This window comes from Mauremys mutica, chromosome 4 (genome assembly GCF_020497125.1).
Source record: "Mauremys mutica isolate MM-2020 ecotype Southern chromosome 4, ASM2049712v1, whole genome shotgun sequence".
Taxonomy (NCBI): Eukaryota; Metazoa; Chordata; order Testudines; family Geoemydidae; genus Mauremys; species Mauremys mutica.
The window spans coordinates 162,406,498-162,429,836 of record NC_059075.1 but is presented as its reverse complement, the minus strand read 5'-3'; the positions used below and the strand labels follow the sequence as shown (position 1 = coordinate 162,429,836).

Here is a 23,339-nt window from a genome sequence, read left to right as displayed (position 1 = left end):
CACCAGCTTGTCTGGGAGGCTTCCCCCAGAAGCCCAGCACAAACTTGAAATACAGACAGCATAGAGCCAACATTCATAACTTCAACTAAAAATGATACAGACATATAGACAGCATAATTATAATCAGCAACCCAGAACCTGGTCTTAGACACCTTATATGACCCCCTTTACTTAGGATTTGGAGCCACTACAGGACCTTGGTTGCAACCCATGTTCTATATGGTCCCCATTTATATCAATAACGTCACACCCCCAACGCAAAATTGATGCAGGAAGGGATGACAAAACATCGCTGACTGCATCCCAAGAGCCCCCTTTCCTTGGGTCTGTCTCACTACAGCTAGTGTTGGGCTAGAGGCCGTACCAGTGTATAACCGAAATGGTTTATCAAAGTCATGTTCAATAACATGAATGGATCTCTTTACAAACTCAAGGTATAACTTGGTTAGCTTTTGCAGCATGGTTCCTGTATGTTTCATGTGATCTTGCCAAGAGCTAAAGAAAATAGCTACTTTATCCATACCAGTTCTGGCCAATGTTTTGAACCCAGATAACATTAAACCAATGTAGATATTGAGGTTGTTCATAGTACAGGACTCTTGGCATTTAGCCATGAAAGCAATATGGTAGTGTGCCTCAGTTTCCCCTTTCATACAGCACATCAGGTCTGGAATGTATTTTCCCCTGTGAAAAGTTCCAACACTGTTTACATGCATTAACTGTGAAACATCAGTATAGCAAGGCCCTTTAACATAAAGTGTGTTTTCATGTATTCCTTTCAACATGTTTAAGGGATTTTCCAAAAGATTAGGCACATTGTACATTGTTACAGTTCTTGGCCATAGCAACACATTAGTTACAAAAATTAGCATTAGCAATAACAACAAATTCATTGCAAGTGTCCATTTACAATCATGTTTGTCATGCCACACCCTTGGCTCAATACCATTGGAGTTTGTGCATTTTAGGGTTAACCTATGGCTTCCCTTTGCAAAATTCAGTCTTCTCTTTCCTTCTGGATTAAACCCTGATTTCTCTTGCTTAACAGAATTCACTGGCTGATGGGGCGGGCCCTCTGTGCTAACAGCTATTAGCAATTCTGTCTTCTCCCTGCCAGCCAAGTAATTCGCATCAACACAGACACTAGCTTTTAACTCTTCAGCTGCTATGGATTCCAAGGCTGGACTTTGTCTCACAGAGGTACCACACAAATCCAAAGAGTCTGAGGGTGAGAGCTGGCTTGCTCTCCCCTGCCTCCTCAAGCATTTAGCCATACAACTGTTCTGCTCTGAAACACCAGTAACTGAATCTGTCCTCAGATCCTGAAGCACAGACTGCTCACTTACAGATTCAGCATGGAGACATTCCTGTCCCAACAGCATTGTCTCCCCACCAACAAGCTGGCCACACACAGCCAGGTGGTTATAGGGCTGCTCAACTTCCTTAACAGCTTCTACTCCACCTGAGACCTTTTCAAAGCTGCCCACACTGGATCTCTCAAAAGGAAAGTCAGTGGATCCATTCACAACAGAAAATTTCTGGCTGTTAGGAACTGAAACTTTCTTGATTAAATCACTTTTACACCCTTCAGTTGCAGTAAACTGCTTGCACAGGCTACCATGAGGATTCCTTTCCCTAGGAGCTTCTCTAAGCAGCAATTCACCCCTCACAGAAATTCTGCCCTTCCCCTCTTCACCTAGGGCTTGCTCTACAGGAACACTTCCCTGAGCAACCACAGATGCTACAGACTTTCTAGATAACAGGTTAGAAACAATCTCCTTCCCTTGGCCATGAACAAGTTCAGGAATCTTTTCCTTCTTGCTACAAGTTGTCAAACTGTCAGTCGGTAACACAATTAAATCACCTTTATGCTCTCCTTGTGCCCTGGCTGGGGTATCACCCTGATCAGACAGAGTTGCTGCACCCTTTTCCAACCACACATTAGCAACTGGCAAACCACAAGCACCAGAATTGTCTGTTCTCTGGGATTTTGCTAAGACACTAACTGGATGCAACCTAGTCACAGTGCCATTCTCCCCAGCAGACCCAAACTCAGGACTATTCCCTTCCTGGGCTTTAGCTGTATTTACAACCAACTTCGAGACAACTGAATCACCCTCAACCATCACAGGCTGACAGGCACCTTCTGTCTGCTCCACAGACACAGAAGAGCCGGAGACACATTCTCCTTTACCAGACACACAGCTTGGGATTTTACTTCCCTTGTCCCAGCACACAGGGCTGTTCACAGACAACTGCTTGGAGACTGGGGTAGCTCCCTTCATAGGCAAGTCAATACTCCTGACAGACACAGGCACATTCCCTCCACTGTCACATTTCTCCACACAGGAAACAGGTAAGGGACAGGGACACTCATCTTCCACTATCCCTCCCTTCCCAAACTGCTGATTAGACAAAGCCATCAGCTCACCAGGCTGCCTAGGCTCCTCCAAACTTTCCCTTCCAGGCACATTGCCTCTTCCAACAGATAAGCTGCTGCTCTTTTCACTACACTGAGCTACTTTTAGCAAATCACAGTTACCCATTTCAGGTTTACTTCTACAAGCTGCACTAGCCACCAATCCATTACCCATTACAAATTTACCCTTTCCTTCCTCAGTTAGGGCTTTAACCTGACCATTTACTTTAATCTGCTCCTGAGAAACATTTTCCTCATCCATGAGATCTTTCTGCTCTTGATCTAACTCCAGATTCACTTCTGAGACATCAGACAGACATTCAGAAACTTCATTCCCAGACACACTGCTTATTTGCACAGACAAACAGCTATTTCCCACCAGGTTAGAATCCCCCTCTCCATAGCCATAGCAAAACGGGTTAAACACAGAGAACTGCCCAGAGTAATACCACATATCAACACAGTTATAGACTGGATTGTCAAGAGGATACAGTCTCTGCCGTTCTTCCATTGCTTTTTTGACTTGGAGTTGGAGTCTAGCTGTCTCTTGTTGTATTTTGTGAGTCTCCTCCTCAGCAGCCAGCAGCTCCAGAAGTCCCTTACGAGCTTTTTCTTCTCTCTTAGCAGTCTCTTTCGCTCTCTCAGCTGCCTCTCTCTTTCTCTCAGCCGCCTCTCTCTCCAGCTGGGCCAAGACTTGTTTCTCTTCCATTCGAATTTTTGCCAGTTCTTGCTCATAATCAAACCGCAGGCTGTCTCTCAAGGCTTGCAGTTTCCTTGCTTTTCCTGATACTTTCTGTCTCATGGTCACTGACCTTTAACCAACCAAACTCTCAATCCCAAAGTTAAAATTTGGATAGCGTGGGGTTCTGACCCAAAGCTTAATTGACCTGGTTCTGTGGATCCTGCCGACTACGCCACTGTGACGGAGCGATTCTACGCCACTGTGACGGAGCGATTCTGGCGGGACCCAACTGAGAGTGCCAAATCAGGACCAATTGCTTAAACTGGGCAGTCACAGCCCTAGGCTGGGGTTTTTCCACCTCTAAGGCAAACCAAACCAGCCAGACAAAAAGGACTTTGGTCTCACCCCACTGGCTAACCACAAGTCACGCAAGCAATTTCCTTAGACACTCCAGTCTCCCAGCATCACCACCAGTGCACTCGTCCTGGGGATGAATGGTTATGAAAACCAACACCCCAATAAAAGAAAAAGGTTCCCTCGATCCCAAAGGACCAAGCCCCAGACCCAGGTCAATATACACATCAGATCTTACCCACAAATCACGCTGTTGCCAATCCTTTAGAATCTAAAATCTAAAGGTTTATTTACAAAGGGAAAAAGGTAGAGATGAGAGGTAGAATTGGTTAAATGGAATCAATTACATACAGTAATGGCAAAGTTCTTAGTTCAGGCTTGCAGCAGTGCTGGAGTAAACTGCAGGTTCAGATTAAGTCTCTGGAACATCCCCTGCTGGGATGGGTCAACAGTCCTTCGTGCAGAGCTTCAGTTTGTAGCAAAGTCCTTCCAGAGGTCAGAAGCAGGATTGAAGACAAGATGGAGATGAAGCATCAGCCTTATATAGACTTTTCCAGGTGTAAGAATCTCTTTGTCTTCACTGTGGAAATTTACAGCAAAATGGAGCCTGGAGTCACATGGGCCAGTCCCTGCATACTTTGCTGAGTCACAAGGCGTGTCTGCCTTCTCTCCATGGGTCCATTGTGTAGCTGACGGAGCTTAATGGGCCATCAAACAGGCTAGGCAGAGCTAACACCAGCTTGTCTGGGAGGCTTCCCCCAGAAGCCCAGCACAAACTTGAAATACAGACAGCATAGAGCCAACATTCATAACTTCAACTAAAAATGATACAGACATATAGACAGCATAATTATAATCAGCAACCCAGAACCTGGTCTTAGACACCTTATATGACCCCCTTTACTTAGGATTTGGAGCCACTACAGGACCTTGGTTGCAACCCATGTTCTATATGGTCCCCATTTATATCAATAACGTCACACAGCCAATAACGACTTCTGGCTTCATTAGAAACATATCATAACACATTTCCCTGTTGACATAAATGCCCCACCCGAAGTGTGTTGGCATCAGTCTGGAATATGGTTAGTTGTTTCCAGGTGTGTGTGTCAAGGGCAGGAAGACATTGGGTGTAATTCATGAAAAATTAAACACAACGTAGTTAGAGATATTAACCATACTTTGCATAACCACGGGCCAATACACTGAAAAGTTTGTGTTCGTGATCTTAACAGTAAATTGAGAGGCACCCTGGGGTCGGTGGCTCTCCAAACACAGGCTGAGATATTGGTAAACAGATGTGCTGCAGTGGGGGCATATCCCGATGCCTCCCCTTCCCAACAGATGTGTTGACCCACCTCATAAAAGTGGCCTGGCATCGCCTTTTCTTTACACGTTATTTGAGGGGGTTCCAAGGCCAAAGTTGCCAGGTGTTGCCCTCTGCAATCCATAGGTGCTGGTAGTCAGCAGCTGCAGTCAGCACATACTGCTTAGCTGTGTTATTGTGGGGGAAAGCCACCTCCCACACATCGCAATGGACCACCCAATCCCAGGTAACACGTGATGCCACATTCCCAGGATGCTAATCCACAATTCTTCCCCCCTCCTGCAAATGGTTAATTGACCTTTTCTTTCACCATGGCCAATTCTGAACAGTGGTAAAATTAACAAAGGAGGACAAAAGCGCTGGACACCCGAGGATGCCTATAGATATGTTCCACCATACATACATGATCTGACCCTGACGAATTTTGCAGGCTTGAAGCAGCAAGAGCAGCCCCACCACTCCTGTTCGGGGTGGCCCCTGGGCTCTCGCTATTACTGCTTTGTCCTGTTAACAAAGCAAAAGGGAAAGAAAAACAACACCACAAATGTGCCTATTGGGGAAACTGAGGCACGGATGAACGCTCCCGTTACAGCTCTCCCTGCTTTTTGTCATGGATGTTGTTTGCCTGGTTTAGGAAGTTATAACAACAATATTACACCCCAAGATCAGTAATTGCTATTGCTTGCCAAAGGGCTTCCCATTCCACTTCCACTCCAGGCTACCACAGGAGGAACAGGGTTTGTCCTAATGGGATTTAGGGGAGGCTTGGGGCCACCCACCAGGTGTTTTGCTGTGACCCTGCTGTGTCTATCCGCACTATGCATTGTCTCCAAGGCACCTCCCCTCCAACCTCCCGCCACACTATGGCTCATACCCCATCAGCAGCTCGAGCCAGGGAGAGTCTTTGGAGGTATTCTCCCTTCTCAAAATCATAATTATCCAGATAATCCCATGGATAGCTAGAATCCCGGATGGTCCACGCAGGCGAGTGTCCCACAACCAAGGCCCATGATGCCACGACCAGAAATCTAGGGGAAACATATGCTTTGAGCTGATTGGCATGCGCCCATTTCAATTTGCCTGGTAGCTGAAGCTGGTCCACTACCGGGGAGATGTGATTCAAAATGGGGTACGGACCCACCCACTTGGCGTCCAGAGTGTGGGCCGCCTTCCCCAGCTTTTGCAACATTACCTTGTCTCCAATTTGCCATCCCCAGACGTCTTTACTGACGATCCCCTTACGCTTGGCCTTTTTCTTTCTCTCTGGCTTCACGGGTTTTACGTAGCTCCTTCCTCAAGTGGGCAAAGCTGAGACTTTTTGGTTGTGGCAAACAGTAAATGTGATTATTGGTAAACACAAAACTTACATTACATTTGCCTACTAGCGGGTTGCTAACACTTCCATCCTCCCAAAATACTTCTTCCCAGGAATTGACACATACCCACTGCCCATTATACGGTACTTTGATCTCATTATCCAATTCATCCCACATACAGGATCCTAGTAAAACGTCTTGACTACAGGGCTCTGGAGCAACAGGCAAGGACAAGCACAACCACTTTTGAGGAGTCCACTCGGTACAACCTCTGGTGTCCAATCGCTTCCTTCCCTCCCCAACCCACTGGCTCGAGCTCCGGGGTAGCCAGAAGGATCCCATGTGCAATATGGGGAGTGGGGAAGCTTTCCATGTCTTTGCTTCCAGAGCCTGTTGGTGTGTGATTTTAACAATAATTCCCCCAATTAAAAGGTCTGGCTGTACCATGCTAGAAACATTCTGCATTCATTTCTATTGATAAGTATCAACCAGTGATCTTTTGCTTTGCTTTAGCGTGTATCTTAAAACCTTAGTATTTGCTGATATTACCCAAAACATTTCGTATTCCAAGGTGGACAAAGCAAGTATTTGCATTTCAGTACATCCCATGGGCAATAGCAGTATGAGTTTTCATTTCCATTTGTTTTTCTATGAGGCTGTTCTGTAGCTGGGACAGAGAGCTTAAGTTATTCTTAATTACCTCCGAGTCTACAGTATTTATAATCCCTGCTCCAAAACCAATTTCTCCCAATATGTTGTCTGCTACCTGCAGAGGTTTCCCTACAGCATTTGATACACAACAGCGCTAGCAACAAGATAAACAACACAAGACAACATTGAACACAAAACACAATTTCTATTGTGAATGTAAATTCATGGTATCTTGGGTTGCTCTTCAGCTGGTATCAGCTTTTCCTGTTTTCCTGAAAAAGAAAGAATATGTTTCTACCCCTTTGGGGGTGGTGGTGGCAGATTATTGCCTGGATTATTTACAGACATTTCTTTGGAAAAGGGCCTTCAGAATAACTGCAAAGAAACCGAGAATTCTCTTCTTCTTTAACATTTTTACAACATTCAACTGATTAAATCTCTCCAGCCCCTGCAGAGTTAACTTCTCACTCTCTTTCCTTAAATCACTGGCTTATCTCCCAAAATAACACCTTAATCAACTCAGATTTTACCATGCCAAGTACTGTTTCAGGGATTTAAATTCCTCATGTCTGCATTTATTCCTTTTTTCACTCCTGCCACTATACCCTCAAGGCTGTTTTCCAATTTCTTTATCTGTTGCCTGCCTGCTTGTCTGGGCCTGATCCTGCTTTTTTCGCTGAACCGTTTCTTTCCATGGGCACAGGATTTGTTCCACTACCAATTTAACAAGGAGGGTGGGCTCCTTAACTAGCCCCCACCCCACCTGGTCCCTTTCCTTTTTGTAATTACCCACGGGGTGCTCTCCTCGTAGCTGCGGGTGCTGTACATGTGACCTTCTCCCCCTTCACCCGCTGGACTTCTCCTCAGTCTTAATGAGGGCCACTATAGAGGTGCATTAAGGTTCTGCCCAAAATGGAGGGTCCTCACAAAGGGAGAGATCGAAGCCCTCACAAGGGTCACCCGAATCATCCCCCGTGAGGCTCGCCACCCGGACCGAACACACGGCCAATTGATGTTTTAACTGTTCCATTTTCTTTCCATGAGAAGCACACTGCCGTTACGGCGTATGCTGGGCACAAATGGTCAAGTCTTTGATGAGTCCCTGAAGGACCAGTACCTGCTTAGCCAGTGCTTCCAGGCAGGTGCGTTCTGCCTTTTCCGCCCGTAAGTCCTGTCTCAAGGCTTGCAACTTGTCCTGGGCTAAGGCCTGGGTTGCCGCCATGGCGCCTAGGGGGGCATCTTAATGCGTCCGCGTCCTGGCACCTAGGAGAGCACCCACCGAAATGCCGCCGAATTTCAGCGGCATTTCGGCAGGGACGCCTCTCGATCATGACGATTGTCGCCAACAAGTGATGTCTCTCGATGACGTCACTTGCCGTCAACAAGTGACATATTCGAGAGGCATCGCCGCCGAAATGCCGCCAAAATTCGGTCCATCATCTGGCGCCCGCCAGACGAAAAGGTTGAGGACCACTGGTCTAGCCTAAAGAAAGCCCCCAGATCATCAATTTACCCATAAATAAATCTAGTGTTCTCCCTTGCACCATTGTGGTTTCTCTACAAAACCCCCTACCTTGCCCAAGTAAGTGTTCTGATGCCTCTCGAATATGTCACTTGTTGACGGCAAGTGACGTCATCTCCTGACTGATCGTGCTGGGGCTTTGCCTGTCTCCAGCACTCAGGACCCTGAGCTACCACCATCACCTGGGAACCCTGACCAGTTCAAGCTTCAGGGAGTGGTGAGATCCCCTTCTTTCTCTCTCTCTGTTTTCCTTTCCACCTTAGGTATTAACCTTTAATAATGTAGGTTATGTTGGTTTAGCCTCCCTGTGTAGTGATCACTATTATTCAATACATAACTTGGATGGTTCAGCTGGTTGCTTCTCTGTCTCTTGCTGAACTTTACTCTTTTGTGTTTTTAGCTTCCCCGATTTACTCTGCAGCAACGCTGCTTTTAACTAAGCTAAAGATCCCTGCAGCACCCCAAATACTGTGGGGTTTGTTCATCAAGTAGGTTACTGCCAGTACAATTGCGATGTGAGAGTGGGGATAGGGACGTGCTGAATCTGGGACGCATAAGGGTGACAGTTTGAAAGTGCTGCTTGACCCAGTCCATGGAGCCCAGGGGCATATGGGGAGGGGAGCAGCTTGAAAGTGCTGCTTCATCCAGCCCAGTGAGTCCAGAGACATATAAGGGGTCAGCTTGAAAGTGCTGATTGACCCGGTCCACTCAGACTTGCTCTGTTAATGTATGTGTGTGTGTGTTCATCCGGTTCTGTTGATAGAGACAGGTGGACCAAACCGGGGGATAATGTCTATTAACAATCTTTTAGTCACTGTAATGGAATCAGCTCTGACACACAAGTAGGCCTCTATCCATTTGAAATACATATAAACACAAACAAGGACATATTCATAAGAACAACATTTTGGCATATTGATAAAATCAATCTGGATATTCACAAAGGGTGCCCACGGGGTGGGGTGAGCAGCTGGTTTTTCTCGTACTGGTCTGCCACAAGGCATCAGGATGTAAAGAACAATCATCCCGCCTCCATTGGTCTTTCTCAAGCTCGGAGGTTGAATCTTGCATGAGTGCTAAATCCTGGAGGGTGTTAGGCATGGAGGGGGACTGTGAAATAAAGAAAACAGGATTAAAGGGAGCCGGAGACCTGGAAAGGGCTGCCTGTTTGGCTATAACATCCGCCAAAACATTTCCTCTTGTAACATCATCATAAGGTTTCTGGTGAGCAATACAATGCACAATGGCAATAGCAGAAGGAAGCTAAAAAGCAGAGAGACGAGCATTAACAAAAGGCCCATGACTAATCCTTGCCCTCCTGACCTGAGAAATTCTCAATGTTTCCATAGTTGTCCATAATCATGAACCACCCCGAAGGCATATCGGGAGTCTGTGCAGATGGTAACAGATTTTCCTTGGCCAAGGTACAGGTGCAGGCAAGAGTGACAAGTTCTGCAACTTGGGCTGTGTGTGCTCCCGGGAGGGAGTGGGCTATGGGGGTGCCCTGAAGAGGCCTTGAAGGATCGAGAGATAATCCACTGGCCAGCAGGGGCTTGGAAAAAGGCCCAATTTCTCTTTTGTCTCCTTTAATTGTGTTTTGAGTTTCTCTTGGGCGTCCTTGAGACTCCTCATTTGAGATTCACGGCGCCTTTTTTTCCTGTTTCCCCATACCAATCGAAATATGCATCAAACTGACCTTGCCCGACTTTATTGGCTAGAAGTGTGCCTCTGAGGTGCACAATCTTGTCAAGGTGAAATATCCCTCTGGGGGAAACTGTACTTTTGAATTATTTCTTGTTTACCAATTCCATTTCTTGAGAAAAGCTTTCTTTCTTTTCCTTTTTCAGACCAAGCTCCTTTAGCAAGGTCTCTCTCTCCTAGGCCTGGTCTATGCTATGATTTTAGGTCGAATTTAGCAGCATTACCTCGATTTAAGCCTGGACCCGTCCACCCGACGAAGCCCTTTTTTTTTACTTAAAGGGCTCTTTAAATCGATTTCCTTACTCCACCTCCGACGAGGGGATTAGCGCTGAAATCAGCCTTGCCGGGTCAAATTTGCGGTAGTGTGAACGCAATTTGACAGTATTGGCCTCTGGGAGCTATCCCAGAGTGCTCCATTGCGACCGCTCTGGACAGCGCTCTCAACTCAGATGCACTGGCCAGGTAGACAGGAAAAGGCCCGCGAACTTTTGAATTTCATTTCCTGTTTAGCCAGCGTGGCAAGGTGCAGGTGAGTGCAGATCTCATCAGCACAGATAACCAAGATGGAGTCCCAGGATCGCAAAAGAGCTCCAGCATGGACCGAACGGGAGGTACAGGATCTGCTCACCATATGGGGAGATGAATCCGTGCTGGCTGAACTCCGTTCCAGTAAATGAAATGCCAAAACATTAGAAAAAGTCTGAAAGGGCATGAAGGACAGAGGCCATAACAGGGACACACAGCAGTGCCGCGTGAAAATTAAGGAGCTAAGGCAAGCCTACCACAAAACCAGAGAGGCAAACGGCCGCTCCGGATCAGAGCCCCGAACATGCCACTTCTATGATGAGCTGCATGCCATGCTAGGGGGTGCAGCCACCACTACCCCAACCCTGTGCTTTGACTCCGTCAATGGAGAATCACGCAACAGGGAAGCGGGTTTTGGGGGTGAGGAAGATGATGACGAAGAGATTGAAGATCGCTCACAGCAAGGAAGCGGAGAAACCGGTTTCCCCAACAGCCAAGATATGTTTCTCACCCTGGACCTGGAGCCAGTAACCCCCAAACCCACCCAAGGTGGGCTCCTGGACCCTGAAGGCGGACAAGGGACCTCTGGTGAGTGTACCTTAGTAAATATTACACATGGTTTAAAAGCAAGCGTATTTAATGATTAAGTTGCCCTGGCATTCGCAGCCTGTACAACTACTGGAAAAGTCTGTTAACGTGTATGGGGATGGAGCGGAACTCCTCCAGGGACATCTCCATAAAGCTGTCCTGGATGTACTCCCAAACATGGGTGGCAAGTCAGAATCGGTTACAAAGAATTAAAAGGTAAAATGCAAACTAACACCTAACTTTACAAGCTAAGTGAACTTAAAGGAAATGGATTTCTTTCACCACGTATTCAAAACTGTCTGGCTGGATTCTTTCAGCCAGGACAACTCCCAGTTCAGTGATGCTTCCTTTGTCTTTCAAATGTTGTTGATGCTGTGAGTAGAGATGAGGAGACAGAGAGGTGATTTGGGGCCTCTGTTCCTCATTTTTATACCTTTAGCTCCTCTTTGAGAATCACCTCCAGCTGGGGTTCAGGCAACAGCGAGTCTGTTTGCCAAGATGTAAATTTCTCACTCAGAATCCTTCTTCCTGTCAAAGAATGGCCGCTTCACTAAGTGATATAGTCCAGTTGATTTTGTTGACACCTGGCTGACATGTCAATGTCCTTGTTTGTCTCTGAGGAACTGATTTGGGTTGCTTCCCCAGCACTGAAATATGCCTTAGTAACATTGTAACCGAGCCTTCGTGGGTCACAACTGAGAATACCAAATTCAGGACTAACTGCTGAGAAATAGGGCAGATACGCCCCAAAGCTGGCGGCTATTCTCTCATGAGATATACCAAACCAGCAACAAAAGTAAATGTCTGTTTCACCAACTGGCTAACAAGAAGTCAGAACAGCAGTTTCCTTAAGCCTCCCAGTCCTTGTATTGCCACCAAAACCACTAGACTTACAGATGAGTGGTTCTTTAAAACCAGTTTAATCAAATACCAGGTTCTTCTGATCCAAAGGACCAGCCACATGCCCAGCTCAATATACAACTCAGATCTCACCCAAAAAATCACACTGTTGCCAATCCCTTAGTATCTGAAATCTAAAGGTTTATTCATAGAAAGAAAGAAAGAAAGAAAGAAAGAAAGAAAGAAAGAAAGAAAGAAAGAAAGAAAGGTGAGAGTTAAAATTGGTTAAAGGAATCAAATACATACAATAACTGCAATATTCTTGGTTCAGGTGTAGATAAATCTCTGTATTAAGCATCTTCACATAACTTTCATATGATTTTGTATTATGCTTCTTCGTATAGCCCTGTATTAAGCTATTTTCATACAACTTTGTATCAAGTCCTTTGATATAGGAACTTTGTATCAGAACCCTATGTAGAAAAAACTTATAGAAAACTTTGTGTTAAGCCTTGGTATAATGTTATAGCCCCTAAGGATAGTTAAAGTAGAAGAAAAATGTCTTTTTGCTAGTAGAATAAGATCTTCCCCTCCATTCCCTTAATCAATTGCCCTGTTGAATGAACGAGGTGTGAATGAGCAAGGTGTGGAAGGCAGCACCTCCAGACAGTTGCAACCCTTGGAGAGGGGATGGAAGCCAGACCCAAGGACAATAAAACGTGTCAAGTGGGCTCGTTAAAGAAGAGCAGACATACTGACGACCCATCGCGCTTACCAAGATGGACTCTGTCTCAAGCCGCACGTCCTCTGGGTACCGTAGGGCCTCACTGATGCTGCACTCTGGGGAGCAAGTAAACGCTGCCTCGGTTTGGACAGGCTGCCTGGCCTCTCTACGGGTGTTCCCCCCGTGCGGCGCTCCCTGGAGGCGGAGCAGGCTCCCAGGGGTCGGATCTGGATGGATCTGGTGAGAATAGGGAAGCCGGACCTGAAGGCCCCGTCTGGGCATGGGGGAGCTGCAGCGCTCACCCTGGGGCAGTGAGGTCAGGGTTCTTCAAGAGACGGGGTAAAGGCCGAGCAGAGCACAGGCCCTGCAAGTCTGTGATACCCCCTCCCTGGATGTGGCCCAGCCCCTGGCCCACTGAGGGGATGTGTGGGGCTGACCCCTACAGCTGCAGGCTCAGAGCCGGGGGGGGGGGGGCAGCTGGCGAGTGGGGATTCAGTGGGAAGCTGCCAGTTGAGCTGCTTCACAGGACCCCTCATACCTGTGGTGGGAGAGGCATGGGCATCGCTCCCGCCCATCCTGAGCTGACACTGCCGCAGTGAATTACAGTCACTGCTCCAAGCCCCCGCCCCGTGTGCCCCCATCTGTGCTGGATGCAGTGCCCCCTCCCACAGCGTTCCCTGGCCCTTTCCAGCAGCCTCTGGGGTGGGGCATGGGGGATGTTCATTCAGGGCTCCCTCCCCCAGTGGTGTTATGCAGCCACCTCTGGAGCAGTGTCAGGTTCCCCCCTGCCCCATGATGACTGGTCACAAATTCAAAGGGTATGTCTACACTGCAGTGTAAGCCTGGTGTCAGGCTCAAGGCCAACCCCCTCTGTCTGCACACAATTCTGTGTAAATGGAGCCCTTCTGCCAGGTGGCGCCAGCAGCGACAAGGGCCGGGTTCAATAGCTAGGGGTTCCTCTTCAACAATACAGCACAGAACCCCCACCCTGTAACCTGGGAAAATTGCACACCACCCCGGGTGCCTCTGGGGAGCAACATGTCCCCTCTCGCAAGCACAGAGTTTGAGTGTAGAAAAGAGACTTTAATAAAAAGGAGGAAAGTAACCCAGCATGGACTTGGGAAAATGCCGTGAGCAGGATTCAGAAGCATAAAACCATGAGCAAAGCACTTATCCCAGAGTACATTGGGCAGTGTCTTTTGCCTCAGGTTCTTGACTCCAACAACCACGCCCCTCCCTTCTCCCTCCACCACACCCCACTCACAGTTGCTGTCCTGGGTAAATGAAGATCCAGACTTCAGAGATGCAGTCATGCGAGTTCACCTCCTGCTCCGGGATAGGGGAGGAGAAGGCACCTCGTTTGTTCCTCCAGCCACTCTGCTGGCTGCTCTGCTCGCTCCACCACACCCTCTGGGATGTCTTGAGGTCTCATCACTTGATACAGCTCTCAGTGATTTCAGCTGCTAGTGGGGGAGCCATAGGCACCGATTCCACAGGTGTTCCGGGGCTGGAGCATCCACAGGGAAAAATTAGTGGGTCCTCTGCACTCATTGGCACCAGTCACCTATTTACCGGGCCCCATCAGCTGTTCAGCGGAGCTGTCAGGGGGGCAACCAGCAGGTTTTTCCAGACCGGGAAGCCGCCGCAGATCAACTGTTTCCACTCTGAGCTGTTTAGCTGTTTTTTTTTCACCAGCCAATCAGCAACGAAGACTCTCCTCCTGGGGCAGGGGCTGAGTGACCCCGCCACCACTGGGACCACCCCACCTCCTTCTCCTACCTGTTTCTTGCAGCTGAGCAGCTCCCAACCTCACTTCAACCTCTCACCCAACTAAAGGCAGTAGCAGCAGCAGCAGCTGGTAAGTGTATTTCAAAGGGGGTCTTCTTGGGGTGAGGGTGGCTGGGGGGGAACTGAAACCCCTTCCCAGCTGGCTGTGCTGAGAGCTGGCACCTGGCTGCTGGTGTGGTGGCCATCTGCATGGTGTGGGGGCACGGGCTGCCGCCCAGCTCTCTGCATCTGGCAAGGGGCTCAGTCAGAGTCATCTCCAAAAACATCCCCTGGACCCTGCAGCACAGAGACACAGAGTACCAGCCCCCGCCGGGCAGCTGGACCGGGACGGGCATGGGGGAGGACGTCTCCTGTGATCCTGCGGGGTGTGGTGCCCCCCTGCTTGCCCTCCCTGCCCAGGCAGAGACGCCTGCCTCTCGGAGACAGTGCCCACATCCCCGTGCAGTGCACTTGGTCCCTCTCCCTGGCATCTGGGTGACTGCCTCTTACCGGGGGGCAGGGGGTGGAAGGGAAGAGGCAGTGGGGAAGGGGTAGGATGGGGCGGGGCAGAGAGGAAAACTCAGGCTATCAGGGGAAAACCTTCCTAGCAGAGCAATCTCGGCTTTGGGGTGTGGATGGAATAGTCTCCCCAGGGAAGGGTTAGTGTGACCCCTGGGGTACAACCTGGGCTGGAATTGTCTCCTGTTTAGTCCATGTGCTGTGGCAAACACAAGTCCCAGTGTCCATGCATTGGGTGTGTCATCGCTGCCTAATTAGAGTCCCAGAGATCTTGTCTGTCTAGATCTAGGAGCTCTTCTGATCTTCCAGCTGTTCAAGCAGCCCATTCATCCCACAAGCATTCCAGGAGGGAGGGGAGGGGTGGGGGAAAGCCACTTCACAGGTATTCAAAGAGGGAGGGGAGACAAGGGGGTGGGGAGTGTAACAGACCTTTTGAGCATACAGGTTATACAGAGCATACAGATCACTGCTGCTCCTACAACAGAAGGGACTAAAGTTTTTTTTGGTTTTGTTTCTTCATTTGTTCATACTATAATTATAGGAACAGGATGTTAGTGACGACAGCTTGTGTGTGCAATTATTTTAATGTTCTGTAATTCATGATGATGTAATTAGGTAGTTCTTTACTATTTTAATGATTAAATTGTTAAGATACCAACGATAGTCACATTTAATATCTAGAATGTGAAAGAAGTGTATAAATATGCTTAAAATAGCCTCCCCCCAAAACTGGCAGAGGTGCTCGGAGGAGGGGGTGCAGAGGAGCGAGCGGTGGGCAGGTGGGGGAAGGGGCGGGGCAGAGGTGGGGCCTAGGGAGGGCACCCACCAGCAAAAACCAAAAGTCAGCACCAATGTGGCCACTGCAGTCCAAATTAATCCCACAGCTGCCCCCAGGTGTAACAAATCCTGCCAAGAACGCACCCTCCTCTGAAGCTCCATCACAGAACCCCAGGGATTATATCCCACTTTGGTGAGAGCCCTTTCCAACCAGGACAGGTCTTCACCCCCCTTTGAAAGAGGCAGCAGAGTCCCGTCCCTCTTTGCTGCCTCCCCCATGGCTCAGGCATCAGGTCCACCTGCCTCCTGTGACACCAGTGGATCAGGCAGCCGGACTACCACGTCCGCACTCCCTAATGCCCATACGTCCGGCCCTGAACCCATCGTTGATGCCATCACCCATGACTGCAGGACTCCCGAGTCCGCAGCTGTACCCTTCTGTTTCCTGAACATGTTGTTGTTACAATTTGTTAGTAAAACCCTTAAGATCTTTAATCACTTGAGATTTCACGTTGCCCATGCTGGCAGCGGGGCTAACAATGCTCACCCTTCCCGGACGGAGGGAGAGACGTTAAGTCTCCCTCCATATTACTCGGTCTGTTCCCACTGAGGGTCCATACACAATGTGCCCCTCTCGGGCTCAGCAAGAAACTCAAAGCTCTCCTCTTATACTCAGGCATACTATGGCTGAGTGTGTATGAACCGAGGATTGTCCGTTTGTAGCGAGAATCTCTAAGTCATCCTCCTATCGCCTGGTACTGCTACAACTGGGGGTAGACCCCCCCTGCACCCTTCCCCCGCCGACCGGAGTGGAGAGAGGAACACTAAGCCTCCCTCCGTTCTCAGGCATACTACGACTGAGGGTGGGGCTCATCTTTAATTGTAGAATCCTCAACATGAAATACCAAGAGTGCCGGACAGAGCAAACATGAACTGCCAAGGCAGAACAGAACAGTTGGTGCGCTCCGCAGGGCTGCCCCCCGCCCCCCGTCTGCAATTCTCCACCACAACTGTGACGGATTTTCGTTACCAATCTGCCAGAGGCCACAGTTGATCAGGCTGGGGCCACAGGATCTTTTTGGGGAGGAGATGCCGAGGGGAGGGGAGCGGGACAGTGATGGCGTCAGGTGGGGGAGGGAAGGGGGCAGTGATGGTGTAGCCAAGCAACACGTAGGGGGAAACTGAGGCACACATAGTGTTGTAAAAATATTACAGAAAATTCCTACTTTATTGCAGCACTTCACTAGGCAGGGTCACTTTACCCAGTGACTGTCCCGGTGAAGTTTGAACCCACAAGTGCTATCCATAGACGCCACAGCATCTTCCCCATCCCTGTCCTACCAGGCACTGTCAGCATGCTGACCGCTGGCTCTAATCCACCTCACCCTTGCACTACACAGCTCAGAGCAGTCTCACATCCATCCACCCTTAGGGTGGGTCTGGTCGCTGACACTAGCAGGGCGCAGTGGGGAATTTTCATGCAGCCTCAGCCCCCTTTTGCCACCCCAAAACCGTTGGGTTTGAAACTGGGATGGGATCCAGCCACTACATTCCCCCCTCCCCATCTGCCATGGCGAGGACCAGGAGAAAATTCAGAACCGGGGGGTGGGAGGTGGTGGTGGTCAGAGCCATGATTGGCAGGCACCCAGCTGTCCTACACTGTGATTGGCTGCCATGGAACCGCCCACATGTTCACTGGCTTACGCAAAGCCTGCCCAGACTGAGATTGGCTGGCACAGAGCCCGCTTGTGCTCTGATTGGATGGGCAGCTCCTGGCGGCTACGCTGGGTGAGCAGCAGGCATCGGTGCTGGGTTTGGACTTTGAGAGGCAGGGGGCGAGTGAGGAGGAGGCCCAGGGGGAGGCCCCCCGCTACCTCTAACAGGGGGAAGGGGCCTGCCCTCCTGCTGCTACCCCTAACCCAGGGCGGGGGGCCTGTGTGAAGAAGTAGAAGCTTTCTGTGGTATCTGCACCCAGACTGCTGAGTTATGGTGGTGTCTCTGATGAACACACGGGGGGGCCATGCAGAAACTGTTAAGTTATTGTAGGGTCTCTGGTGAGCACAGGCGCTGCGCACAGACCGGTTAGGTAGTATAAGGTCTCTGGTGAACACACGGGGGGCTGCGCACAGACTGGTGAGCTGTTGTGGGGTCTACACAGTGTTTGCTATTTTGGCAGGGCTGGGAGCTGGCAGCTGGTCTCTGGGGTTGGGAGGAGACAGTCAGAGGGAACTGATGGGTCTCCTGCCCCACAGGTGTCCCTCGCATTGTCCTGCTGGAAGCTGTGAAGGCCCATCCCGGCCAGCGATGCTGATCCTGAGCTGTCCCTCCAAGCTGCGGCTGCTGGAGGGGATGCTACGGCGGGGCCTGCCTGACACGCTGCCGGTGACCAGGACTCGCCCAACCCACAGGGCCGAACCCTCCCACCCTCAGGCTGGGCAGAGAGCAGGGGAAAGTCCCTCGGAGTCCCCTGGGTGATGGGGCACAGATTGGGCTGGGGTGCAATCCCCTGGGTCGGGGGTACATGGAGGGCTGGCCCCTCCACCTGGTCAGGGGTAGCAGTTTGGGGGCCGGGCAGGCTCTCATAGATCCACAGGGGATGTGCCGTACCCCAGCCTGTCACCAGGGCCCTGGGAGCGACCCCTGGAGTGGGCCGGGGCCCGAGGCTGCACACAGCTCACAGGGGCAGGCCCGTGACCTCCACCACTGGGCCTTTGACACCAGCCCTCCCATCTCTCTCCGTGGCTCCCTGCAGCGAATGCAGCCGAGCCAGACGCCCGCGAGAGGCTTGGACCGGGCCCCTGCGGTGGGTGTTGGCAGAGACTTTGTGTTGGAGGGTCTGTCACTCCAGCTTGGCTGGGCCCCAGCTGACTGCAATGGACTCTGCTTTACCCCCAGTTCTCTCTGCTGACCTAAGGCTGCTCCGTGACTCATAAACTGGCCTGGCTTGACAATGCTGCCGAGTGTCACTGCAAACCCAGGCTGGGGTGTGGGAGCCCCCGAAGAGTGGCCAGGTCTCTCCATGGGTCTGGCTCAGTGGGAGGCACCGGGCAGAGCTCACGGGGTGGAGCAGGAGGGCTGGAGCCCAGAGGCTCCATCTCAGAGGCCCTGGCCTGCTCTGCAGGAAGAGTGGGGCCCCCTGGGGGGCTGGCACTTTGAGGGCTCCTCCAAGGGGCAGAGTAAAAGCTGGGGCCCAGCACCGATCCTGGGGAACCGGGACATCCCCGGACTCTGACCCCTGTGTCTTGGCAGGTCTACGGCGCTGTGATGCATGTGAACCGCGGGAACCCGGCTGGCCAGGAGGTGCTGGTGGATTCATGGCCAGAGTTCAAAATGGTCCTCACCCGGCCACGCAGAGAAGTGCGGCCTTTGCTGGGCCCCTCCCATCTGCCCCGCTCCCCTCCCCCACCTGACACCATCACTGCCCTGCTCCCCTCCCCCACCTGACACCATCCCTGCCCCGCTCCCCTCCCCCGCCTGACGCCATCACTGTCCCGCTCCCCTCCCCGACTTCCTTGCCCCTTTCCCTGCTTGGTGTCATCTCTACCCCTCCCGCTCCTGGCTGCCCCACCTCCCCATAGCCTGTCTCCCCTTTCTGCTGCCCAGATCCCCCCATCCCATTCAGCCCTAAGTCCCCTGGCTCTATTCATGGGGCCCCTTCCCCCCACCTCAATCTCTTACTTGGGGCTCACTCTGCCCTGCTCCCCCGATGCCATCCCTGAGGGTCGTGGGGGGCAGAGGCTGCGCTCACCCCCAGGCAGTATCCCCCCTGCAGGTGGCGCGGGACCCAAGTGATTATTTCACCAACTTGTACACGGCCTTTTACCGGGACGAGGGCGCCTGCCGGGCCCTGCTGGGGAACAGCCACGCTGTGGACTGGGGCCAGGCCTTCCAGATACAGGGTGAGCCCCTCCAGCCCTGCTCCATCCAGCACCTGCCACATGGGGGGCAAGACCACTGTGCCCCCCCATGGGCCAATAGCCCCGAGGAGCCTGCCTGGACCCCCCCCCCCCCAGACCAATAGCCCCGAGGAGCTCACCTGGGCCCCTTCTCCATCCAGACCCAGGATCCTGAATGCGCCAAGCTTGGGAACCCCCAGTTGGGTCATGCCGGCTCACAGTGGCCCTTGGCCCCTCCCTGCTGCTCTCCCCCACCAAGCTGGCCCCCCCACATCCATGGGCACCTTTCGGGGGGCCCTGCTGACAGCGCACGGCTGTCCCTGCAGGGCTGCAGGACGGGGTATATGAGACCATCAGGGACATCGCCAGGGCCAGGGGGCTTGAGATGGAGACGCATCCGCACCGGCTACTACTGCACCCAGACCCGTCTGCCATGCCCCAGTACCGGTAGGTGCCCCAGATATGGGGTGTGTGAGAGAATGGGGCAATGCACACAACCAGCCTGTGCTAGATGGAGGGGGGAGCGGGGCTGGGGGAAGGGAAAGACCCTGGGGTGCCAGGCCAGAGGCCTCCATTGCGCCCCAGATCAGGTGTCAATGAGTTCCCCAGGCTAACGGTGCTGGCAGAGTGAGGCCATCACCACAGCCCCACACAGCCCCAGGCGTTGGGCACATGATGCCAAGGATTTCCCATCCTGCTCCGGGGCAGGGCTGAGTCAGCCCTAGAGCTTCGCCGGGGGGCAGGGGCAGCCCAGCCTGGCCAAGGAACCTCCTTGGCCCCAGGATGGGGAGAGCAGGGGGAGGGGCAGCCTGTAACCTTCCATATCCTGGGACGGGCAGCCAGGGGTCCTTGACCCCAGAGCCGTCCCCTCTGAGGGGAGGGGGCTCCAAGCACAGAGCCCCCTGGTCCGCCCTTCCCTGTCAGCGGGTAGGTCCCCGGGCAGGGGGTTCGCTGCCCACTGAGCCCTGGTGCTTTCATGTCAGGAGCTGAGCTTAGCCACGGCCCATCGGCAGCGATGGATCTGCTGGGGCTGGACTGGGCCCTGTCAGACAGCCCCTGTGCTGAGGCCGCGGGAGTGTGTCGATCCCCTCCCCCCCGGGGGTCACCTTCCCCCCATGTGCTGCCTCCTGGCTCGATCCCCTCCCCCCAGGGCTCCCCCGTCTCCCCCACCCCAGGTCTATCGCCCCTCAGCCTCACCCCCCTTCTTCCTATGCCAGGTCAGCCCCCTCCAGCCTCCCTCCTCTCCATGGGGGGCACTGGGAGGAGCGTTATGGGTGCTATAGTCACCCAGGATTTGCCATAGCCTCCCCTCCCAGTGCAAAGGCCAAACGTTACGCAGCAGGAGGGGTGGCAATGCCATACCACGCCCCCCGTAGCTCTCGGCTGCTGCTGGCGGCGGCGCTGCCTTCAGAGCTGGGTGGCACACCCCCTCCCCCACAGGATACTTTCCATGCCCCCCACACCTCCGTTTCAGATTTGGCAGCCCTCCCACTGCCAATTTTCTGTCCAGTCCACCTCAGCCCCACAACCGGGAAGAGGATGGCGCCGCCGGACCCTGCTCCCCTCCTATGCCATGTCATACCAGCTCAATCCCTGCTCCCCGGGCTCACTCCCTTGTACCAGATCGAGCCCCTGGCTCACTGCACCCTGCCCCCACAAGCTGGGTCAATCTCCCCCTGTGCTCACACCTCCCATGTTTGGTTGCTCCCCGCTCCTCTCCCCTAGACTTACCCCTTCCCCTAGTGGTTGTATTCCCTCTGACCAGGGATGCTGACCCCCTCCCCTTGCTCGGTCAATCCCTTATCTGCTCACCCAACACTGGCCAGCATCTCATCCCTCCTGACCTGTCTTGCAGGCCTGAGAAGGGGCTCAGGCTGGCCCCCGTGTCCCCTGCCCACGCCATGCTGCTCAGAGACACCTGGACGTTTGGGGGGAACAGCTGGAGCCTGCGCTACCTGAGCTGCCTGATCCGCCACTTCCCCAGCGCCTGTCTGCTGGACCCTGAGGGGACCCCCGTCTCCTGGTGCCTCACCGACCCGCTGGCTGCCCTGACACATGGTTACACCCTCCCGGAGCATCGTGGCCAGTGCCACTTCGGATCCGTGGTGGGGACGCAGGCAGCACAGTTGCATGCCCGCAGCTTCCCTGTTTACGGCTGGGTGCTGCCCCACAACGAGCCTTCGCTGCACGCCCTGCAACGCCTCGGCTTCCGCATCCTGCCTGGGGTGTTCTACCTGCTGGTGGTGAGGCCTGGGTTCAACCAGTCCCAGCCAGCCAGTGCCCTGGACTCAGCCCAGGACCCTGCGCCCAGCTCTGGGGACGGACCATGCACCCAATAGCACAGGGAGAGGGGAGAGGCGGAGAAGGGGACACGGCCTAGGGCCATGCGCCCAGCCCAGCTCTGGGGGACAGCCACGCTCTGCCAGCACGTAGCCCTGGGGGAGGGGAGGAGACGGGGACATGGCCCAGCCCTGCCCAGGGACCAGCCACCCCCGAGAAGGGGACACACTGACCAGGCACCAGGGGAGCTCAGCTGTCAGCCCTTGGGAAGCCGGGACCTGGTGGAGGAGAGTAGCTCATGCTCCATTATCCCCTGGAGCAGGGCAGAGGCTCAGCAGGGGGCGCTCTCCCCTGGCAGTCAGTGCCAGCCCCAAAGAGACCAGAGTGAGGGCTCAGCAGGGGGTCCTCTCCCACTCCCTTCCTCAAGCAGTTTGAGAATAGCGTAGCTGAAGTCGACATATCTTAGATTGAATTAAAATTCCTTACTTTGTTCAGCAGTGGACAGGAGAGCGATCTGGGATTGATTTATCGCGTCTACACTACCTGAGATAAAGCGAACCCCCGATAGTGTAGACGTACCGAAAGAGAATTTTCTGTAATAGTTTTGATGCCGGTGTGCCTCAGTTTCCTTCTGTACTTTGCATGTCTGCCCAGTGGGTGCCAAAGGGTTAAAAAGCTGCTCCTGGGGCAGAGCAGGGACAGGAGGGGGGTGTCACATGGCTGGGGGGCAGGACCTGGGCGTTCAGGATCAAAACCAGACCAACGGAGGCTCCACAAAGAAGAAGAGTTGGGTTTTGATGGGACTCAGGAGCTCCCAGCTGGGACTGAAAGAGATGGAGACAGGATCCAGTTTTGGCTCTTCAGCAGCTCGGCTGGGTAGGGCCCTGGCCTGTGTCTTCACCTTCACTTCTCTCTGCGGCCCCAGGGACCTCCCAGGCCGGGTTCCCGGGGACCAATAAACCGTGTGCTGTGTGGAAAAGGCTTTGGGATGTCACTGCAAACACTGGCTGGGGGACACTGGTCCCCACAGAGCAGCCAGGTCTCTCCAGGAGTCTGGCTCAGTGCGACGTGCCGGGCAGAGCTCGTGGGGTGAAGCAGGAGGGCCGGAGCCATGTGCTTGGGCCTGGAGGAAGAGAGAGTCCCTTTGCGGGGCTGGCACGTCACAGGGTTCCTCCAAGGACTGGTTTAAAAGCTGGGGCGTAGCACTGATCCTGGGGAGCCACGACAGGGAGCAGCGCTGTGGGTCCCAGCCGGGGGCACCAGGCCAGTGTGGGGTGTCTCCTTCACAGCCAGAACCAACAGCAGAGAAGGGCGGGCACATCTGCCAGCAGATGTGGGGTAGAGGCAGCCCTGCCCCCAGCCAGGGAGCAGCCCCACCAGGGCACAATGCACCTCCCCCCACCCCCCCAGCCAGCCTGCGTTGCCCCAGGACTTTGACTCTCAGACTTGCA

The 23,339-nt window shown here is 52.7% G+C and overlaps 1 protein-coding gene across 5 annotated transcripts in view; it reads left to right on the top strand.

Annotated features, from left to right (window-relative positions):
- Positions 1 to 23,298, top strand: part of LOC123368869 (glycine N-acyltransferase-like protein 3) — a 45,478-nt gene extending 22,180 nt beyond the window's left edge. The window contains exons 1-5 of one of the 5 annotated variants that reach the window (XM_045014061.1): positions 14,116 to 14,507; positions 17,965 to 19,069; positions 19,485 to 19,611; positions 19,935 to 20,055; positions 21,464 to 23,298. In XM_045014061.1, the coding sequence (XP_044869996.1) occupies positions 18,977 to 19,069; positions 19,485 to 19,611; positions 19,935 to 20,055; positions 21,464 to 21,947 (825 nt within the window). In that variant the 5' untranslated portion in view covers positions 14,116 to 14,507; positions 17,965 to 18,976 and the 3' untranslated portion in view covers positions 21,948 to 23,298. Of the gene's footprint in view, positions 1 to 14,115; positions 14,508 to 17,783; positions 19,070 to 19,484; positions 19,612 to 19,934; positions 20,056 to 21,463 lie in introns of those variants that run through there. The other 4 variants (XM_045014062.1, XM_045014060.1, XM_045014059.1 and 1 more) reach the window with 4 other exon arrangements.
- The last annotated feature ends 41 nt before the right edge of the window (positions 23,299 to 23,339 follow it).